A 20,233-nucleotide genomic window follows, 5' to 3' on the forward strand; every position below is an offset into this window, starting at 1 on the left:
CTTTGGAGGGGGAGGACAGCTGTCCTGCGTGGGCCAGGTCTGTGCTGCACTGGGCGGGCAGCACAACCACCCCTTTGCCCCCTGCCCCTGGGAGATGATGTTCCAGCGTAATGTGAAAAAGCCAAGCACCACACGGCTTCACGTACAGCCAGTCTCTGGCACAGCCAGACAGGCACTAGTGGCATGAGGTAAGGCATTTATTTTCTGCCCCTCCAGCAGGAGGGGGGCGAGATGCTGAGGGCTCAGCGTCCAGTTTGGAAGTAACTGTGTGACCTTTGATAAGGTGAGTTAGAAGACTAAATGATGGAGATGCTGGTGGGGAATGAGTCTTCTCCTGCTGCCCTCTGCGTTCCTGTAGATGATGTGGCTTCATCCCCAGCCTGGGGCTGGAGAGGGAGATAAGAGCTGTGGATGCCCTTGGCTTGCTCCAATTCCTCAGTTGCTTGGCTAGAGTTCATTCTTGCAGGAACCTGGGAAGATGGGGAGGGGGGGAGAAAAAAATCCAGCAATGTTGTTAGCCTGGGTTTGGCTTGTCCCTTCCTCAAGAAGGATGAGGGGTGACCTCAACCTCAACAAATGTCATCCACTCTTGCTGCTTTCCCTTTGCCAAACGCCCCCAGGCTGCCATGCTGCTCACTGGCTCTGTCACAGCCAAGCATGGGCAGCCTGTGCTGAATTCGGGGTAATTCAGACTTAGAGGGGCTAAAACAGTTACGGCTTAGAGATCTGACCTTGTGCCTTCACTGGTGGGTTAAGGAAGAGAAATCTATTTTTAGTCCTTACACACACCCCCACTGGGAAGATAGCTCGAGGGTGCAGTTGCATCTTAGTATTCAGTTGTGAAGTGCTTTGCAAGGCGCAGAAAGCGGATAGCTACTTAACTCTCCGTGGGATGCCCTGCAAGCCCCAGTGCTTGCTGAAGTACAAAAGGACAGTCTAATGTCCTCCAGGGACTTTCAAGACCATAAGAGGGACAAAAACAAGTTTTGCTTGCAGGAACAGGCTTGGCAGAATTTAATTTCAGGACTTTGGAGTCATCCCTTGGAATAAATCCATGTTACCTTGTGATACTGCTCACAGTCCTTGGTGCTGTCACTAATAATATGTACAGGGCAATACTAGGAAACTCGGTCTGCTGGAACACTCAGCAGTTCCGATGATTACCCCTTTCTGAGATGTTTTTAAAGTGTCTATTTGCAGCTACTTAGTCTTCAAACAAGTTCTTTGAAGTCTTTTATATCTAAGCCATTACTGCAAGCAGTGAACTGGGACTGGATATGCCCTGAAACAGTTTTCCCTTAAGCACGCCAGCTCCTGAGCTGGCCCAGCCATGCCTGGTTTCTGGACGTGTTTGACTGGAATTATTGAATGGGAAAATGAGCTGTAAAGAGCTGCCTATCAAAACAAGGTGTATGGTTTGTACTCTACTCTGAGTCAAGCTGCAGTGCCTCAAAGAGCTCTGCACGTACCCTGGGGACCCAAGGGAGCACGCGAGGCAGGACCCCCCTGCCATCAGCCACATCACACGTGACGGCTCTCACCAGTGTCTCTTCATCAGTTTGCTACTTAGAAGGCTTTCTCTGGTCCAATGCTTGGCAAAGGACTGGTCTGCGGACTTCAAAAAGAAATGCCTGAAACTTCCCACGCTCGTAAATCTGCCAAATTCTGCACGCTACCTAAACTTTCCTGATTGACTTTTTGGACTGTTAATTTCCAAAGAGTTGGGCTTTGGTGCAGGAAGGGAACGCAACCAGTGACGTGCTGATTGCGAGACATGACCCTCTGCTTCTGCCCCAGAGCTGTGTTTCCATGTGCAGATCTTACGATTTTTGGCTGCTACGAGGGCAGTCAGATGGTGCAGCCATAGAAACAGCTTTGAAATGAAGCTAAGGGGCTGTTTGTGTTCATCTTTTATTAATTACAGGCTGCTGAGCTTGAGGGAGATACAGATTAATAGTGGCATATGTGTTACTGATCTCGCTAGCCCGCATCTGCTCACTGTGGTCAGTGTGGGTGGAGCGTAATACTTAAACCCTGCTTTTTCCAGGCACTTACATGTCTCCAACCGCTCCTCGAGGAAGGAGATCTGCTCGCTCAGGGAGTCGATTCTGTCCAGTTGCTGGAGGGAGTGGGACAGCCGGCTGATGGGGTCTGCGCCGACATCCTCCGGCGCAGATGGCATGAGGTTGTGGAAGGGGGCTAGCACCAACTGGAGTTTCTGCAGGGAGAAGGGGAGCCGTCAGCATGTCCTCCCCGGCCATGAGGACCACCCGGTGGGACGTAGCACGTCGCCTGCCGGGGCGCACCCCACTGGGGCGGCACACCGGCCAGCTCACAGGGCTTTGGTTGCGTTCAAAAGGCTGCCGGGCTGGAAGAGCTGCTGTGTGGGCGCTGTCGGCAGCGTGGAGCACAGCTGGGATCGCTGCGGCGTGAGGCCAGCGTGACGTTAAAAATAGAGCTGGGGCGGAGGGAAACCCTGGCTGTGAACAGCCCCGGGTGGGAGCTGGCTGAGCACGGCCTTGAGCTCAAACAGCAGCGAGGGCAGGGCAGGGTTGTGTGCTGAAAGCTCACCTGCTCCAGCGCTTCCACTCTGCTCTTCAGGTCTTTCATTTCTTCCTTCATTTCACTGGGAGGATCTGAAAAAGTGACCAAGAAAAGGTCGGTGAGTAAAAGCCCCTTGCCTGAGGTGAAGTGGAAGGTGCTGGGGAGAGACACTGCTGCAGGGCTCAGGCCCGGCTCTGCTGCTTTCCACTCCCTTCCTAGTGAGCCCCCAGTTCTGCCCCACTGGGACGAGCCCCTGGAGCATCAATTGGATCCAACGCCTGCTGCAAGCACTGGCATCTAGTCCTCCTGCTAACGCACACAAGCCTCTCCTTGCTGCTGGAGTACCTGCAACAAAGTGGGGAATTTTTAAGGCACTGGGATGATGCTTAAAGGATGAGATGTCTCGTGTCCCTGTCGTCAGATTAGTTAGCGCCCGGGTCTGCCCTGTCCCACGGTGGGCACAAAGGATCATCCCTGCTGAGGGCCCTGGACAGGGGATACAGGTGGCTTGTGGGGCACGTGCAGACAGTGCCCTGCTCTCCCAGGTGCTTCCCATGCGATGCCGGTGCTGGCCACAGCGCATTATTACTCACGGTACGAGTTTGAAGTGTCACAGCGCGTACCAAAAGTAATAATGGGCCGTCACCAGCGGCGCCCACCGCTCCTCGTGGCTCCGGACTTGCCCTGCGGGAAGGATGATGATGGAGAGAACAGCTGCATCCCGGCCACCACACAGCACCGGTGGGCTCTGTCACCCTTGCAGATGGAGAGGTGGCTGGATTTGTGCACAGGGAGGTTGGCTGGGTGGTAGAGGGACTCCCGGCTCACTGGGGATAAGGCTGAGAGGTTCTGGCTGTCGTCCCCTCTCCTGGCTCTTGCCAGTCCTGCTCCAGCCACCCTGTGATGTGCGTTAATCCCAGCTTTCATCGAAGGCCCCGAGCAGCCGGGGCTGTCCTGCAGCGGGGGACAGGTTACCTGCTTGGCTGAAGGTTTCCAGCCCGGGGGCTGGCACCAGGGGCTGGCACGCCTTGTCGTCGGCAGCGAGGCTGAAGCCGTCCTGGCAGGTGCAGCGGTAGCTCCCAGCCGTGTTGATGCAGAGCTGACCGCACCCGTGGCTCTGGCCGGCACACTCGTCCACGTCTGAAACCACAGGTACGGCTCGGTGAGGACGGGGGGGGGTGAGGAAGTGCCTACCGAGGGCGAGAGGCACGGACGGCTCAGCCCCGCTAGCAGGGGTCCTGCTTCCCTCACTAGGGCCGCGTGGGCTCGCACAGGGTGGGGATGCGATGGGACCTCAGATGGAGCTGGCGTGCGCGCTGGGCACAGCTCTGGGTGCTCTCAGCACTGCAGGGTGCGAGCACGAGACCCACCAGCGCCTGGGACAGCCCTTTCTCTTGCGCCCGGCTGGAGTAAACCTGGGCTAACCCTGAGGAGGATCTGGCCTCCTCCCCTCCGCCTGCTCCCCCCACAAAAGAGCCAGGAACAAAAGCTGTGGTCAGAAACGTCCCAGCTCTGGTCAGGCGGGCGCAGGCAGCGCTCAGCTCTCATCCTGGATTTACGGCCGGGGTTTTGGTTCCAGCCAGCCGTGGCAAGGAGCTATCAGCCTTTCAAGTGTGTACAAAACCCAGTAACCTCTCCTCACACAGGGGAGTTATTAAAGCTGTTCCCACAAAGCAAAATGAGCTGAACCGCTTCCCACGCCTGGGCGAATCTGTTTTAGGCAGTGGGAAAATCCTTTCCCCCCCCGTGCTGGAGCCGGAGCTGTCAGCGATGTGCTCAGCTCTGCCTGGCCCAGCATGGGTCAATGCCACACGCTCCTCTTCTGCCTTACAGGAGGGCGGAAAGCCGGGGAACACCATGGCAGGGGTTTGAACCACGCTGGTGTGCTGGGGTCTGCAGAGTGCTGCTGCCTTCTGCGCTGCTCCATCTCCCTGCGCTCTGGTGAGGAGCATCGGGCTGCTCTCATGCTGGAGAGGAGCTCAGTGCCTGGAGATCGCCCGGCTTCCCCTCCACCCTCAGATATTTTCAGTTTACAGATTTAGTATCTGCAGTAAATGGGCATCTTAGTTTACAGCGAGAGTTTACAAAGCCTGGGAGATGGGTCATTACAAATACACGCTCTCTGGCAGACCCCACAAGTGTAACGGCTGCTCTGCAGAAGGCCCTTAGCTGGCTGCGCAGTCACGGCACAGTACGGCCTCTGCTTGTGCTGAGCCAGCGTGGAGCAACAGTGGGGAGAAAAAGTGGGCGCCAGGGCTGCACAGGAGGGCTGGAGCAGCGACACAGCCAAAGGGAGGTCAGAGCTCCCCTGCGAGCCGAGCTTCAAGCCGAGATTCCCGTCTTTTCCTGGCCAGACCATCAGCCGTCACAGCCCTGGAGCAACACACGTGTGTGTGTGTCTGTGTGAAGGGGTAACACACTGGTTCCCCTCTTGGTGAGGAGGCACAGTGCTGGTCCCCATCCCCGCCAAGGGGTTGGTCTGTGGGCAGAGGACCTCCAGAGCCCCATGGCAGCCCTGCTGCTCCCGGAGAAGCTCTCCCGGCAGTGGCGGGGCAGGCCCGACGCAGGGAGCCCGGAGGGGAGCAGCGCGGCGGTACCTGTCTGGCAGGCTCGCCCCATCCAGCCGGGCGGGCAGGCGCATCTGCCGGGGAAGGTGCAGCTCCCGCCATTCTGGCACGGCACCCAGCAGAGAGCTGCGGGACCAAACACGAGCACAGCGTCACCGGGCAGCTCTGGGGGTCCTGAGCTCCCTCCCCTGCCACCCCGGCTGCATGCACGCACGCAGTGCACGCACAGAGCGCACGCCCCCACCCACCAGCACCAGCCCAGGGCCGGGATGCTCCGCCACAGCCCCGGAGCGGTGGGTTTGAGCTCACCGGGGTGCACAGGGTGGGTGGCGTGAACCGGACCTTGGTTTTGCAGCCTGGAAAGGCTGAGACGCCTGCAGCCAACACAGCCGGGAGGGAAAAGGGCCGATGGGCCCCGGGAAGCCCCTGGTGCTGTGCTCTGAGCTCATCTGGGGACGGACTAGCTGCTGATGCACATTTGGTTTGTGTTGCACATCACAATTGCCTCCTGAAAGCATTTCTCTTCCATTACTGCTGATTTATATGGAAAGGACTTACTTGTTTTATTTATCCTCTGGTAACTATAAAGTTAATAAGCAATCCCAAAGGAAAAAGGCCTGCGAGGCAGCAGAGAAAGGCTGGGAATTAATCAGAAATTGAACTGCATTTGGTTGTGACGCTGAAAATTTAAATGCTTTTCTACAGGGAGAATCCGCCTGACCAAGAGTGCCGGTAAATGGGAGAGCTGGCTGCCGGGGCCTCATCCAGGGACCTGAGCTACCTGGCCCACGGGGTCTGGGGGAAGGACGAGCGCTGGCACCGGGGTGGCACGGCAGCCTCTTACCTCTGTTGCAGCTGAGCGTGTGGCTGTTAGCTCTGCTCCAGCCGGGACAGCACGAGGCCGCAGGCTGGGGCAGCTGCCTGTACGCCTGCCGGTAGGCAACCCTGTAGATGGTCCTGCAACGCGAAGATGGAGCTGAGCCGGGTGACTGAGAATCCGCCCCAAGCCCCCCGTCCCGCTCCCAGTGGGTCAGACCCCCTGCACTGGCACCCCCTGCCCGGGGGCTGGGAGCCCCTTCCCACGGATGAAGGCAGGACTCCGCACTTCCGCAGCCTCCCCGCCAGTCGCTGCCTCGCTGGGACGGATCCGTCTCCCTCTCAGGACCCAGGTCCGTGGTGCAGGCAGCTGCCCTCACCTGTAGGTGCTGCAGAGGCGGTGGCCCTGGCAGGTGGTGAGGTAGGGCTGGTAGACGGGCTGGACGTGGGACTCGGTGTAGGCGGCCGTCCGGCTCTGCGGCACCGCGGCACAGACTCTGCGGCTGCGGAGAGGGGAGCGGGTCAGACGCCGGCTAAAAACCAACCCGCTGCTTCTCCCTTCGGGGCAAAGGGGCTCCCCCTGATTTACACCAGCCCAGGACGTGGCCTGACAGTCCTTCTCTACGGAGGGCTATTTAAACGGCAGTGGCTAATTGCCCGAATGACCTGGGAGGCTACTTCAAGCTGTTTCGGGGCAGTGACACAAAGCTTGAGCACTGCGGGCTGCCCGGGCTCTTCCTCCCCAGCCCCCGTGTAAAAAAATGCTGACGCCTCCTCGTACACTCGCCCTGGCACAGTCCCTCCGTCCTGGGAGAGCAGTCGGGGCCCGGATTTAGGGGAGATTTACTGAAAACACTTCTCCTTCCATTCCTCACCTCCCTTCCCTTAACATCACTCGCTTTCTGGGTGGATTTTTTTTCCTTTCTGAGACTTTTGCACTCCTGAAACGGATGCCCCTGTGGTCACCACAAAATTAATGATTTCACAGGAAGCGTCAGGCTCACCACAAAAAAAAAGTAAAAAGGCCAGATGAAAGTTGTCATCCTAAGATAATTGTGATCCAGTCAAAAACTTTCCCAAAGTTAACAGCCAAAATGGTCTTGGCTAAAAATTCATTTTTTTCAACATTTTCCAGCCCAAGCAGGTCAGCCCCACTGAGAAACTAACCTACTTGTCTCAGTCTCCCAGCACAATTACTAACTAGGATAAAAAGCCTGGGAATTAGCATGGTCATCAGATGGCTTCCATTAACTCCAGAAAACTCCTCTCAGCCTCACTGATTAATGCTATAGAAGATGCAATTTTTAAATGGCAATTGTTTGCTTTGCGAAATTTAGAGTAAAGCTATAGCTGCAGCCTGTGCGTGCGAACGAGGAATTCAGCCTGTGGTTTTAGTCACGACCAGAATGCAAAAGATTTAATGCTAGAGGAGAGTATTTCAATATAAAAACAAACTTTGTAGAAAACATGAGCTGTATCTGGGAGGCAGGCGTTGAGCTCCTTTTGGCTGGGAAAGAAACTGGGGCACCGGGCTCCGGGCTTCCTCCGACCCAGCGGGAGCTGAGCTGTGCCTGCCCAGGCTGTGCTGGGATCCAGGGCACCGTGTCGGACCCATTTCCCGGAAAGGGAAGGGGAATCGCTGGAGATCTCACTCCGGGCTTGCGGGACCACGGACCGCAGCCACTGCAGCAGCCCGGGGGGCAGAGGGCACGGCAGGCAACAACCCGCCGGGGCTCCCCATGTCTCCTGGACCGTGCATCCTCTCAGAGCTGGGAGGCTGCATCCTCCTTTGCGTTCGTACACACAGCTTGACTGGCATGATAGCGAGATTGCGCGCGTGGTTTTGTGCAAAGATGTGCCTGAAAGAGCCAATAATAATTCACAAACAGTTCAGGGCCCGTTTAGCTTTTGACTCTCCCAGACGAAAAGCCCAGAGTGTCTTTGTGTCCCCCGCATGGAACTAAACGGAGTCAGGGCATTTTCTCTGAGAGGTTTTTTTGCTTCAGTGACAAAGCAAACAAACAGCAGCAAAGGGCTGCCGAGCCCCGGCTGCCCCGGGAGGACTCGGCTGAGCCTTTTTCCCACCTCCTCGCCAGTCCGGCAAGCTGCCTATGCACGTGCAGCCGGCTGGCTGAACAAGGCTCTTCATCACCCAGAGAGGACACATCTCGCCGTGACGTGCAGATGGGCACACCCGGGAGATGCAGACAAAAAAAGGGGCTTACCCTGCCCGGGCAAAGCCGTCCGTGCTGGTCGTGCTGAGGATGAAGAGGAGTCCCGAGAGGAGGCAGCCGATGCGGCACATGTCCTGTCACTCCTGCGGCGCCTTGGGCTGTGCGGCACGACCGAGACTCGCTCTTTGGTGGGAAGCGCTGGCTCCTATCGCATGTCTCGCCCTTCAACGGGGAACCCTGCAACCGAGAGAAAAGCGGTGAGAATATGTGGTGTCCGTCCCCAGCTGCTGACACCTGACGGAGCCCTGGGGACGGGGCCAGCCCCCGCTCCCGGGGTCAGAGGAACGGTGCCGGGTGTGCACAGCCCCTCCGAGGGCTGCGCGAGGGGCTGGGGCAGGAGCACGCTTGCTGGCAACAGAGCGGGGTGACATGCCAAAGCGCAGGGGAAGAGGGGACACGAGGGACCTGGGGCGCTCCCCCAGGTGCAAACCCGTTTTGCCCCACTCGAGTCACCGCTGTGGCTGTGATTTCCCCGGGGGGCTGCCTGGCCCCGCACGCAGGAGATGCTCTCGCAGCGCCGGGGGCCAAGTGACAGGGAAGGGACCTGTGTCACCCTGAAATACGCTGCCAATTCCAGCCAGAGAGAGCAAAACAATGGCCCGTAATTTCTTAATCCATACAGCACTGTAAAACTGCATTTTCCCACCACGTAACGCACTGAAATCTGATCTTCTTCTCCTTAACATACAAGTTCTTGCCAGAGAAAAGTGCTGTAAGGGCCACATGTACTGTCTGCAGGGTTAGTACTAACCGAGTAACAAATAAAGAGGCTTTGATTTTCTGGCAGAGGACAAATGTGAAACAAGTCTGAAGAAGGTCAGTCACAGTATCTAATTTAAACAATATCTAATTTAAACAATATCTAATTTAAACAAAACAGTTGGCCTCTGGATGGCAGCAGTTAAAGGAGGAAGAAATAAAGAAACCCACCTTAAAAATATGCCAACTAAAGAAAGAATCAGTCTTTCTGATTAAACCTTGAGGAAGGAGCGGCTTTATGGGGAGGCAACACAAAATGAAACATCCTTCTGAAACTGCAAATACGGTAAGCTGCAACTAAACTTTCTAAAATTCCCAGGTGATGTGGGCTTGGGGACTGCAGGTTCATCCCCAAACTCCTTCAGGATGATTCCTAACTCCGAGCCAAGTTGTTGGGGATAACTGGCATAACCACCCCAAATCTATAGACCCAGCAGGTCTCAAAGCCTTTCTCCAAGGCACTCAGTATCATCTTTTCCTTTGTGCAGGTGAAGAAACTGAGGCACGGAGACATACAGACCTGCACCTGGAGAGGAACCACCCTGGTGCCTTCCTGCCCCTTAATATCAAACATCTTGTGCGTGTTTCCAGGCAGCGGTGGCGCTGAAGGAGGAGGACGGCTGGCTGAGCAGCCCCTTCCCCTCCTCACCCCGCCAGGGACTCATCTCAGGCCATGAGCAGGGCACACGGCTGGGCAACAGGGAGGTTTTGTGTCACGGCAAATCGACTGTAGCCCTATAAAACACAAGCGGGACCTCACTCAGTCCCTGAATTCAGCGGTACTGAGGAAGCTGAGGGTCTGGCTCCAGGACAGCGAGGGATGGCAACGTGCCCACCCTGCTCCTGCAGCGGTACGAGCTATTGCCACGGAGCCGCAGCCCAGCAGGGAGCTGCAGGTGCCCGAGCCCATCTTAACCTCCGTACCAGCCCAGCTTTGAGGATATAGGGAGGATTTTGGCGATATAAGGCCCGTAATCCTCCATTCTCCTCCAAACATAGCAATAAATTTAATCTTCTAATGATATATATGTGGTAACTCCACCATTAGGAAATCAAATCTTGGTTGACCTGCAGGAGAGTTTATAAACAAATAGTGAAGAAAGCTTCTTTCTCCCCAGTCCTTCTGGAGACATCCCAGGGACACTAGCGTGCAGCCAGCTTTTCCCAGGGCTATACTGGGACACATATTTTCCTTACAATCACAGATCTCAAAACTAGTGGTGATTCTCCAGAAGTCTGTAAGTCAAACTCTGCCAACCATCTCTGTCCTCCCACAGGATTCCCGTGACTGCTGTGGGAGCTTTCCCTGTGGGGAAGGCAAGAAATGCAGGGCACAAGCCTAAAATATAAACTGTTTGTTTTTTCGCTTTGAAATGGAGCAGCATTGCCATACCTCAAGTGGTCAGAGTATCCCTCTGGGTCATAAAATTATGGTTGCTTCATACCAGAAGAAGTTTCAAAAGTAGAAAATATGATAGTCTATGCTTGTCTTTTTTATGAGTTTATGAAAATCAGCCTCTTCGAAGCTGCTGCTGATCCTCCAACCTGTTGCCACTACGCATTCTAATACTCCTCTTTTAAAGCATATAACTTAAGGAAAATATTTTCATTCTTAAGGAAAAAAAAAATAGAGTTTTTTTGTCTTTCTAGTCTCTCAAATGAAGAGGTGAAGCCCCATGGTCTGGCAAGTGAAACTGTGTGGGTGCATCTGAGCTTCTGCTGTTTCAGGGGGCAGCAATGTCTCCTCGGCTGGCCATGTGCTCCTGTGAGTCCAGTGGTCCCACTCCCACCGGCCAGAAACGTTCCAATAAATCTCCTAAGTCTGCTCTTGCCTAACCCGCTGCAGCAACCAACAGGAAAATACAAGCCACGGTGTGGGTGAGCAGTGCTTTGTCCAGCTCTGCCCATGAAACCAAGGCTAAACCTCCAGCTGATGGCAGCAGTAGGAATCGGGGTCTGTCTGCAAAGCGGTGCAAGAGAATCCAGTCCCTCGAGAGGATGCGATTACCCTCACCAGAATGCGACACCTGCGCTTTTTCAAACAGCCTGGCCTGGGTCTGCAGGTGAAACCGCTGCTCCCAAATGTGCGCTGGACCTGGTCTGTGCCCTTAGAGCCAGACCCTCCTGGAGAGGGTCAGCATCAGCACCAGGGAGATAGATTCTCCCCTACAAACACCTCCCGCTGTTCTCCGCGCAGGCTGGGATGCAGGCACCGCGGAGCACAGGCACAGGGATGCGGGCACGACGGGGCAGGGCACGGGGAGAGGGACGCCGCGGAGCGGGCTGCGGGGTCGCGGGCACCGCCGAGCAGGGACGCGGGTACCGCGGAGCGGGCTGCAGGGACGCGGGTACCGCGGCGCCCGGCGCAGGGATGCTCACCCCGGCCCGCAGCAGGCCGAGCCCCCCTTCCCCGGGCGCCGCAACCCCCGGGACAGGCGGAGCCCTGCCCGCCGGCCCGGGCACTGCCCGTACCCCTACCGCAGCCGCCGCTCCAGTGGCACCTCCCGGGCCGCGCCCCCCCATCCCCGGCCGCACCGGGACCCTCCCGGGCGTCCCCGCTGCGGCAGCGAGTCCCGCTCCACGAAACGCTCCCGCCGTCCCCGCTCCCCCCGCGCAGCCCGTCCCTCCCCGCCGCAGGATGCAGCCGCGGCCCCCCCCGGGCGTGCCGAGCCCCCGGCCGGCGCCCGCCGGGACTCACCGGTGGCGGTGCCGGAGCCGCGGAGTCGCCGCCGCGCCGCGGCCCCCCGCGCATTTCCTCCCCCGGCCCGAGCCGGTCCCTCCGCCCCGGCCCAATGAGCTCCCGGCGGGGAGGAAAGCGGAGCCTCCCGGCCGGGGGGAAGCGCCGGGGCCCGGGGAGCCTCCGCCTGCCCCCGCCCCGCCGGCCCCCGCCGGCCGCCACCTGCCCCCGCGTCCCCGCCGAGGTGCCCCGGCTCCCCGGGGGACATTCAGGGACAGGGCAGGACCCCCCGGAGAAGCCTGGTCCTGGGAGGGGACGTGCCGGGACAGGGCAGGACCCCCCGGAGAAACCCAGCCCCGGGTGGGGGGACATGCTGGTGCTGTGCCCCATATGTTGTTGCTATCGCACTGACCCCGATGGAGACGGGGTTGCAGGGGGTCCGGAGGCTTACTGCAGACTCCCTACGGCAGGCTGAGCCCCACGGCCTGTTTCTGCATACCCCACGCTACGAGGACACAGGGTCCCTGCCTCCCCCAGACCAGCTCACCTGGGTGGGCAGGGGATTAATGGCAAGAGCAGGAGATCCCACCCAGCGCAGCCCCCAGCCCCTCGGCCAGGGACGTTCAGACTCCCCGGGGGCAATGGTCCATCACCAGTGCAACGGCCAGCGCAAATTTATTTCCCTTTGCTAACAAGTACTGCAGCTGTTCTGCACTCCCCAAGAGGACAAACAATTCTCTCCCCAGACACCTAACACAGGTTAGGTGCTGGGCCATAGGCTCCCACCGTGCCCCGTTAATCCCCCTGAGCCCATCACAACAGCAAAGTCCCCCAGAAGCAGGTGATGAACTGCCAGGACGGGGAGGCTGGTTTCCAGCGAGCCCTAAAGGATGCTTAAGGGATTCCTTGGATGCCCCCCAAGGTGTGGAGTGGTGTGAGGACCAACCCGGAGAGACACCCAAATTCCACACCCAGACCCACGCAGGGCACCGCTCCATCGGCTTGCCGACACCTGCCCCGGGACAGATCAGGCAGGCCGATCCCCCCGCTGCCTGCAGGCTTCTCGTGTTAAATGCCCGGTTATTTATCAAAGAAAATTCTGCAGTTCGGTTTGTGCCAAACTGCCACTTGTTTCGTCTACATTTTTCTCTGGGAAATTAGAGCACAGAGGCTTATTGTTTTTCAAATGACTTAGGCGCCTGCCCATACACAGAACCAGCCTTAAAGATAGCAGGGGTCTGATGTGCAAATGAATGGCAGGATACAACTCCCTGGGAATATTTGTTCCCATTAAGCTTTGCAACTTTTTGGAAAGTATGTAGACATTTAAAGGAAATATTTACCAGTTAAACAATAATGGCTCCAAAAGCGCAATTGAGATCACTGGCCCATCCCCTGTATTTCCTCATGGATACGCTGAGGCTGCTGATTGAACTGGAGCTGTCTCAGGTCGTGCTGCGCCCTCCAGGGAAGCTGATGGGTGCTGGATGTGAAGCTGGTGGGTGCTGGATGTGCTGGCGTGGGGCTTTCAGGTGGACCCGTGTAAAAGGAGCGCAAACTGCTTTGGTGAGATCCTCCCTGGAGAAGGGAGCAACGCAGAGGGGAATCAGCTCTGGGACGTGCTGGTGAAGATGGAGCTCCATTGCTGGGGAGGACGGAGCGCGCAGGGGACAGGATCCCTCCCAGCAGCAAGGGAAAGGCTAGCCGATGCTGGTGGAAGCACAGCTCCATGTTACGCAGCACCTCACACGGCACAAATAGGTTTGCCCGCTGTCTGGATCCAGCCTACCTCTGGGGAATGATTTCAAGCTCACTTAATCTCATAAGCACGAAGCACAGGCAACTTTTCCCAAGAGCCTTGAAGGGACAGTAATTATCTTATTATGCAGAGACCGTTATTGTCTTTTCTGGTGTATGGGGGAGATGAACAGAGCCTGATACTCAACTTGTCTAATAATTGCAAAATGCATTTGGAAGCCAGTGGAAAGTTTCTCCATCTGACCATACTGAAAGCACAGGATCCAATTTCACAGCCAAGACACTCACCTTATCCGTGGTGCTCCGTCATTTGTCCTGGGCAGGGATCCTTTCCTTATGGAACATCTTGGTTTCTTACTGTCAGAACAGAAAAAGCCCGCTGTCACACTCCCCTTGTCATGCAGGCAGAGATCCGTGATCCAGCCCTTGCCCATGACGGACCTGGTGTGGGGTTCCCTGGATGCTCCCACAGGTCCTTGTGAAGTGGGGTGGAGGATGGATGCGGGATGGTGGCCACAGAGTGCCTGTCTCTGCACTGACCTCACACCGCAAAGGCTCGCTGGCGTGCCGGAGAGGCACGGACACTGTGATACCAGTGGTAGGGCACGGGGACCCCCATCCCTTCCCTCCTGTCCGGTGCAGACTGCACAGCGGGTGTTTTAGGAGCATCCTATGGGTCCTGGTCCTCCCCTTGCTCACAAGAGCTTGTGGTGGGGGTCACACCGCTGTGACCCCGGTGGGAAAGGCCAGGCAGACCCACAGGGCCTTTGCACCCTTTAGGGTAGAGCAGGCAGGGATACGAGCAAGGGCTGAGCAGAGCAGAAGGGGCACACCATGGGGGCTTCACTGAACATGAGCTATCCCCTCCAGCTGTCTCCCCAGGGCCCAGGGCTGGGGTTTTCCGAGAAGCCAGGAGAACGGGGTGCCCCATTCCTGCTGACACTATCCTGGGTGCATCCAAGTTCCCCTACGCTCATTTGTGATCCCGTCACCCAACACTGCAGTACTTGCACAGGCACGTTTAAGGCCAAAGACCCCTAAGTGCCCAGGCAACCTTTGCTTGAGTCCGCGGGATCCCAAGTGTAAATGTGATGGTGAGGAAGGGGATAGAGTCGTTGACACGCAGCCTCCCTCATGGCACTCAGCGTTCAGCTCCTCGCGGGACAACACCACCGGGCGCAGGACTAAACGCTCTGACGTTCAGGGTCTCCGTTAGAGCCTTCTCAACCATCAGACAATTATTCCCTAAGTGCACTGCAGCATTTTTAAATTCTGCAATTATTTTAATTGCAAAATGTTTGCTTTTCAGTTCCATTTACTGGGCCAAATCTTTGCTCAAGCAAGTGCCCACGTCAGCCGCTCAGGAACTGCATATAGCCCATTAAAAGAGCATTTAATCCTCCGCTCTTAGGGAGGGTTCAGTGTCTTATATGCTAATATTCATTACGCTGGGAGGAAATCCCCCAGGACACAGCCTGGCAAAGTTCCCTTGAAAGCAGAGGAGAGATGCCAGTTCAGAGTGGGGGAAGATGGGATCTGTTGGCTCTGTTAATATCGGTGTGATGAGCTTCTGACAAAGGCAGTAAGGGATTTTGGCTCCCGACTGCAAGTCTGTCTGAATTTGAAGTCCTCCCTGGACTGGTGTTTTACATGCTTCCTCCAAAGCTTTCTCCCTTGCACACTAGAAGTGTACTCCCACGACATCTAATATTAATGCTTGTCTCCGAGCCAAGAAAGAAATGTTTCTGCCCAACCTCCCTCTTAGATTTACAATGTCAAAATCTCCTTGTCTCCCACTGGTTTTACCACCAGTGTGAGCTACGAGGCACGCTGAGTGCTGGCCCGGAGCGGGTCTCAGGCTGAGCACAGGCTGGCTGCGAAGGTGAGATTTTTCACCCACCTCCCCGTCCCTTGAGCCCGTCCCGCAGACCTGCCAAGCACACCGCACCCGCCCGGGCAGCGACGCCAGATCCGACATCACCCTGAGAGCATCCGTGGTGGATTGAGGGCTGGAGGTGCGGGCTGGGCTTCCAGCCGGTCCCCTGTGCGGTAGGTGAGCTCGGAGGGTGTGAGGGTGTCTGGGGCTGGGGTGGGGAGACTCAACTTTGCTCTGGGTCTGTCGGCATGAAAAAGGAATGATTAACAGAGGAGACTTAATAGGAGACCAGCACTAAGGTCCCACCCCTCACAGTAAATGGGACATGCCCAAGCACACGAGCGCTTCCCCAAACTGGGGCCAGAGTTGCTGAAGTGGCAGATGGAGACAGATGGATGGGGGGACGGACAGGAGAGTGACACACATACAGATGCAAAACTTTCCAGCTACTACAAGCCACGGCTGTCCCCATACCTGCTGTGCACAATGGGCTCTCACTGGCCTCTGCAGGGGTCTTGCACAGAACTGGAAGTACTGGCTATAGCAATAGGAATTTTTGGTGCTTCTGAAAAAAGAGGGAATGGCTTTTCCTGTTTTGGGACAAACTCTTCTGCTCAGGCTTTTCATCAGGCTGTTTGTAAACTTTACACTTAAGTTTAGGCTTTGGAGCAGCCCCTGTTCTGCAGAGCTGTGTAAGGAAAATGACCTCCTGCTATTCTGTTATGTCCCATATTGTTCTCGGTTGCGTCAGCTGCAGATCAGTTATCTCAGTGGAAATCTAGAGGAGCCCATTGATGTCAGTGGGATCAAAGCAGGTCAAACCAAGAAAAGTACTTGGCCCGTAGCTCTCGGTCTGTCATCACCCGTTGCCCAGTGCTATGCATATTATGGCCCAGACCTAATTCCTACAAAGTGATTATTTTTTTGCCTGAGTAAGAATTTTGCAAGCATTAAGTGTCTCAGGACTGGTGTGTTACAACCGAGGGCGACCATAGAGACATACAGCAGCTTAGCTGTAGCTGTGCAAAAGCAAATGAGTAAACAGGGCAACATCCTGTAACCAGGTTTATTTTCTCTTATGTGCACACAGATGAGTTCTTATTTACATTTGGAGGAGGCAGTAATGGCTGCTGCGTAAAAACTGGGAAATGATTCATCTCGCCAAGGAATAAACTAAATTTCGCGGCTTTCTGTGAAATCTCCCTGGCAAAAAGTGGCGTTAGTCAGCAGGGAATGGTCCCCCACCCCGCTGTTCCCCCCCCTGCATTTTCCCAATGAATCACTCCCCAAGAAGCGCACAAAAAGTGTGGTGGGAATAGCTGTGAGTTGCACGCATGGCTCGGTCCCTTCATCATGGCCATCCCAGCGAGCAGCTCAGGAGAGCGTTTCACACAAGACTGTTCTTTGCTCCCATTATCCTTCTCTGTCAGGAGAGAGTCTCCAGCTCCAGAAACCTGCACTGAGCAGAGCTCCTCTCTGCAGTCACCTCCCAGGCTATGGGCAGGACGGGAATCCAAGCGTTCACTTTGGGAGAGAGGACAGAGCGTGAAATAACATTTCTGATCCTCCTCTTCTGTTAGCAGATACCCTTTCCTTTTCTTCCTCTGTCTGCTTTGAAACCTCAAGTTAAATCTTCCCTTGTGTTTCGCCATGCCCTTCTGCTGCTGGTGTGACTGTGAGTCAGGTTCGTTTACTCTAATTTGTTGCAGTTTGTAAATCTGTCTCCCCAGAGCCAGCCCCATCTGCGGCAGTAGAGTCTGGGAAATGGCTCAAATGAGTCTGCAGCCCAGATTCAATTCCTCTTCCTTACCTCTAGGGAAAATAGTGCAGAGCTGGTAGTCTAACAGCATGGAGTGGGGACTAACTCAATCGGCAGAACGAATGCTGGATCACAGGGAACAACATTCGAAATCGGCCAGGGCAGACTCGGTGTTTTCTGCTGCTACCCAGAGGAGAGGTGGATTTTCGAGGAGGCTCAGGGTCCAGCCACCACCTCTGGGGCTTCTGTCTCGCACAGCTTCCCAAGTGGTGGCAGAGCTTCCCGATCTGCTTTTAAATTATTACTATCACTGACAAAGCTTTGTTATTTCTTCTTATGTTTGATTCTCTGCCCAGTGAATGTTAGACCCTGGGAAAAAGTATGCCGGGTTATTTCTACCAAGAGCCATTTGCTGGCGTGGTCCTGCTCCGTATTCCAGCACAGCCCGGCAGTGCCTGGATACCCCAGCTGCTCCCCACAGCCAGCCTGTTATCCCAAAGCACCCCAGGTGCCTCACTGAAAGCCTCCTGCCCGCATTGCGTAATGCCACGGATTAGGACGGTGGGACCCCCAGGTCCACAGGTAGCGGAAAACAGATAACATGCAAATCACGCAGCTCCGCAGTTATAAATTTGAGAGGCTTTGCTGAGCTCCTGGCATGCAAACACCGGCACGCTCAGGGCTCGGCCATCAGCCAGGGCAAGCCTCAGGTCTGCGTGAGAGCAGGGATGGTCCCTGCCCACAGCCCCATCCAGCCCCGCGTCCTGCCCGCGCCCCGGGGGCCAAATTCCGCCGCAGTGCAATCTGAAATCAGCAGCACGGCGTCAGGGCCCAGGGTCCCTGCGTGCTGCGCAGAGGGGAGAGAGAGCAGATGGGGGGAGCGCGGGTCAGAAGGATGAACGTGGTGGTGTATCAGAGGTGGCCAGAGAGCAGATGGAAAAAGTGAATGAGTAATGGAAAGAAAGGAGATTTGGTAAGAATTTCCAGCTATCTCACAGGTATTTGCGCAAGTGTTTGCAGCCTTCCTCTACGCGCGCAGGAGGTAAAATTTACCCTCTGAGTTCTCCGCACCTGGAAAGCAGCCTGAGTGCCAGTGGGGGTGAATTAAAAATAATACTGCTGCAGGTCAGGCTCCGCTCTGAGCAAACCAGCGCTGGAGATGCTCCTCGGCTCAGCACGTGCGCGGCTGACAGCAGGGCCAGCCTTGCTGGGAGCTGCCGAAGGATGCTTTAAAAACCCATTTCCTCAGGCAGCCCTTTGCCAGCACTCTATGTTCAACCAGTCCCCGAGGCTCCCGCCATCGTCGCCACCTGAGCCGGGGCAAAACCCCACCTGGAGCTCACGGGGTCTGGCCCGGCGAGGACACACTCCCGCTGCCCTCAGCACCAGTTCCCCATCCTGTCCCATCCACCTCATCCCCGCTGCGTGACGGCTGCGGCTTGTACAGTACCTGTGGTGCCCCGCCGTTCCCCGCCGCGCCGGGAGCAGCCCCACCGCTGTGATCCCCGACGGCTCCCGGCGGCCATCCCCACCTGGCCACCCCGGGACCGGTGGGCCTGGACGCCCGCCTTGCACCCCCGGCATGGCCAGCCACCGGCCGCACACAAGCAGGAGGTGGCTGCTGAGGTGGAAGGGCGGCTTTTTATGCTTTTCTTCCTGTATAAATCAGGCCGGGATGGACAATCCCAGACAGGACTTCCTGTGTGTGTTGTGCGCTGATAAGGGGCGCCAAGAGGAGAACAAACACGGCCGCCCCGCACCCAGAGAGGGAGAGGGGCCACGGGGCGGCACCCCCACACCGTGCCCACTGGTTGACGGCCATTGGGTGCTGAAATGGAGAGGAGGCCCGGGGAGGGAGATGGCCGCCTGCCTGGGCTCCCCACCCGCACCCCACTCCAGGCCTATGATGGCTTCTGCCCCCCCCCCCCGCCTCAATGGCACAGGGCACGTTTCAGCAGCCCCCACCACAGCCGCCCCTCATTCCTCCTCCAAGGCGGGGGATGGACGGGGGGGGGCAGTGGGAACCCTTGCAGCGTCGGGGCTTCCCTTACATCCTGTGCCAAGCATGGTGGGGCTGGCAGCCATCTTCTCAAGAGGGGGCCATGTTGACGTTGGGCATCAGCGGAGTACATCCTGGGGTATTTATGACCTCCTGAAATTTGGGTTACAACGCAGTGGTCAGTCAGTTTGTTGGATGCCTTGTCACCCCCATCACATTGTCCCTGTGGTGGGAAAGAGCGAGGTACGGGCAGTTTGGGCCACTAAACCCACAGGACATCACCCAGCAAAGATGGCGTCTTCAGCGTTGGGCAGCAGAGAGAGGCATGGAAACAACTGGCCCAGCTCCGTAATTGTCAAAACCGTTCTGGTGCAATAGTACACAATAGGAATAGTACACTTTTTAATTGGAATTTGAAACTTTGATTGAGACTTTATGCTAGGAAAGGAGACATTTTGGAAAACGAAGGCTGTGGCAGTAGTAATCATTTCTTGACTCTCTCAGAGGACACAATCAGGCCGCCAAGCGAGTGGCCCTGTGGCTGCCAGGCCATGGCTGCCTGCTGCTGTGGGCAGCGAGACCCCCAGTGAAGCCCCTGCGTTTTCCTCCTGTCCTGACTGAGTGCACGGCGTGGGTCTGGGGACGCCTGTCACCCGGGGCTCCCCCGGAGCAGAGCCATGTCCCCAGCTCACACCGCACACGCCTGGGTCCTCCCGGTCTGGGCAGCGCAGAGCGCTTGTGCGCAGGCTTACGGCGAGCAGAGGATTACTCCCACCCTTATTCAGCAAAATATTACTCTGGGCAAGTCCCCTGGGAGCTGCAAAATATTCCCATGTTTATTTATATAAATGCACGGCTAAAGAAAGACCCCACTTGTTTTCCTTGGCAGACAGGTTTTTAAAGGCTGTTTTCTGCTGCCCATCATTCTCTCCAGCAATAGGTGATTTTATACTGCCTGCTGCTTGCTGCGAGCATTGCCAGCTGACGGAGTCCCTGGGAGCGCAGCTGTCCAGGGGAGTCTGTCCTAGGCAAAACACTGTGTTTGAGCTCGGTTGTGCATGAAACGCTGCGTGTGTTTGTGTGTGCACGCTACATTAATCTGTAGGGAGGGTGTATCTCCGTCTGGTTTTCTGCTCAGCGCAGAGATGAGCTTTAAGCAGCTGCTCCCTATGGAAATTTACAGGGCTTGCATGGACGGCACACGCTGCCTGCGAGGAGAGGCAGCACTGGGTGCTCTTTTCAGA

General features: G+C 56.4%; 1 protein-coding gene across 6 annotated transcripts; it reads right to left on the reverse strand.

The window, feature by feature from the left end:
* Positions 1 to 140: 140 nt before the first annotated feature.
* On the reverse strand, positions 141 to 18,626 carry EGFL7 (EGF like domain multiple 7). Of its 6 annotated transcripts, XM_075771989.1 has the most exons (11): positions 18,441 to 18,606; positions 13,644 to 13,712; positions 12,941 to 13,175; positions 8,153 to 8,338; positions 6,308 to 6,430; positions 5,956 to 6,068; positions 5,142 to 5,237; positions 3,520 to 3,684; positions 2,572 to 2,636; positions 2,056 to 2,218; positions 141 to 470 (listed from the first exon to the last, which is right to left on the reverse strand). In XM_075771989.1, the coding sequence occupies exons 4-11, from the start codon at positions 8,230 to 8,232 to the stop codon at positions 448 to 450; spliced, it is 828 nt and encodes a 275-aa protein (XP_075628104.1). In that variant the 5' UTR covers positions 8,233 to 8,338; positions 12,941 to 13,175; positions 13,644 to 13,712; positions 18,441 to 18,606; the 3' UTR covers positions 141 to 447. The 6 variants fall into 6 exon arrangements, with proteins under 6 accessions (XP_075628104.1, XP_075628105.1, XP_075628106.1 ...); XM_075771990.1 differs by lacking the exon at positions 12,941 to 13,175 and having other exon boundaries at positions 18,441 to 18,607; XM_075771991.1 differs by lacking the exons at positions 12,941 to 13,175; positions 13,644 to 13,712 and having other exon boundaries at positions 18,441 to 18,626.
* Between the last annotated feature and the right edge of the window lie 1,607 nt (positions 18,627 to 20,233).

The sequence above is a fragment of the Balearica regulorum genome, chromosome 20 (genome assembly GCF_011004875.1).
Source record: "Balearica regulorum gibbericeps isolate bBalReg1 chromosome 20, bBalReg1.pri, whole genome shotgun sequence".
NCBI lineage: Eukaryota > Metazoa > Chordata > Aves > Gruiformes > Gruidae > Balearica > Balearica regulorum.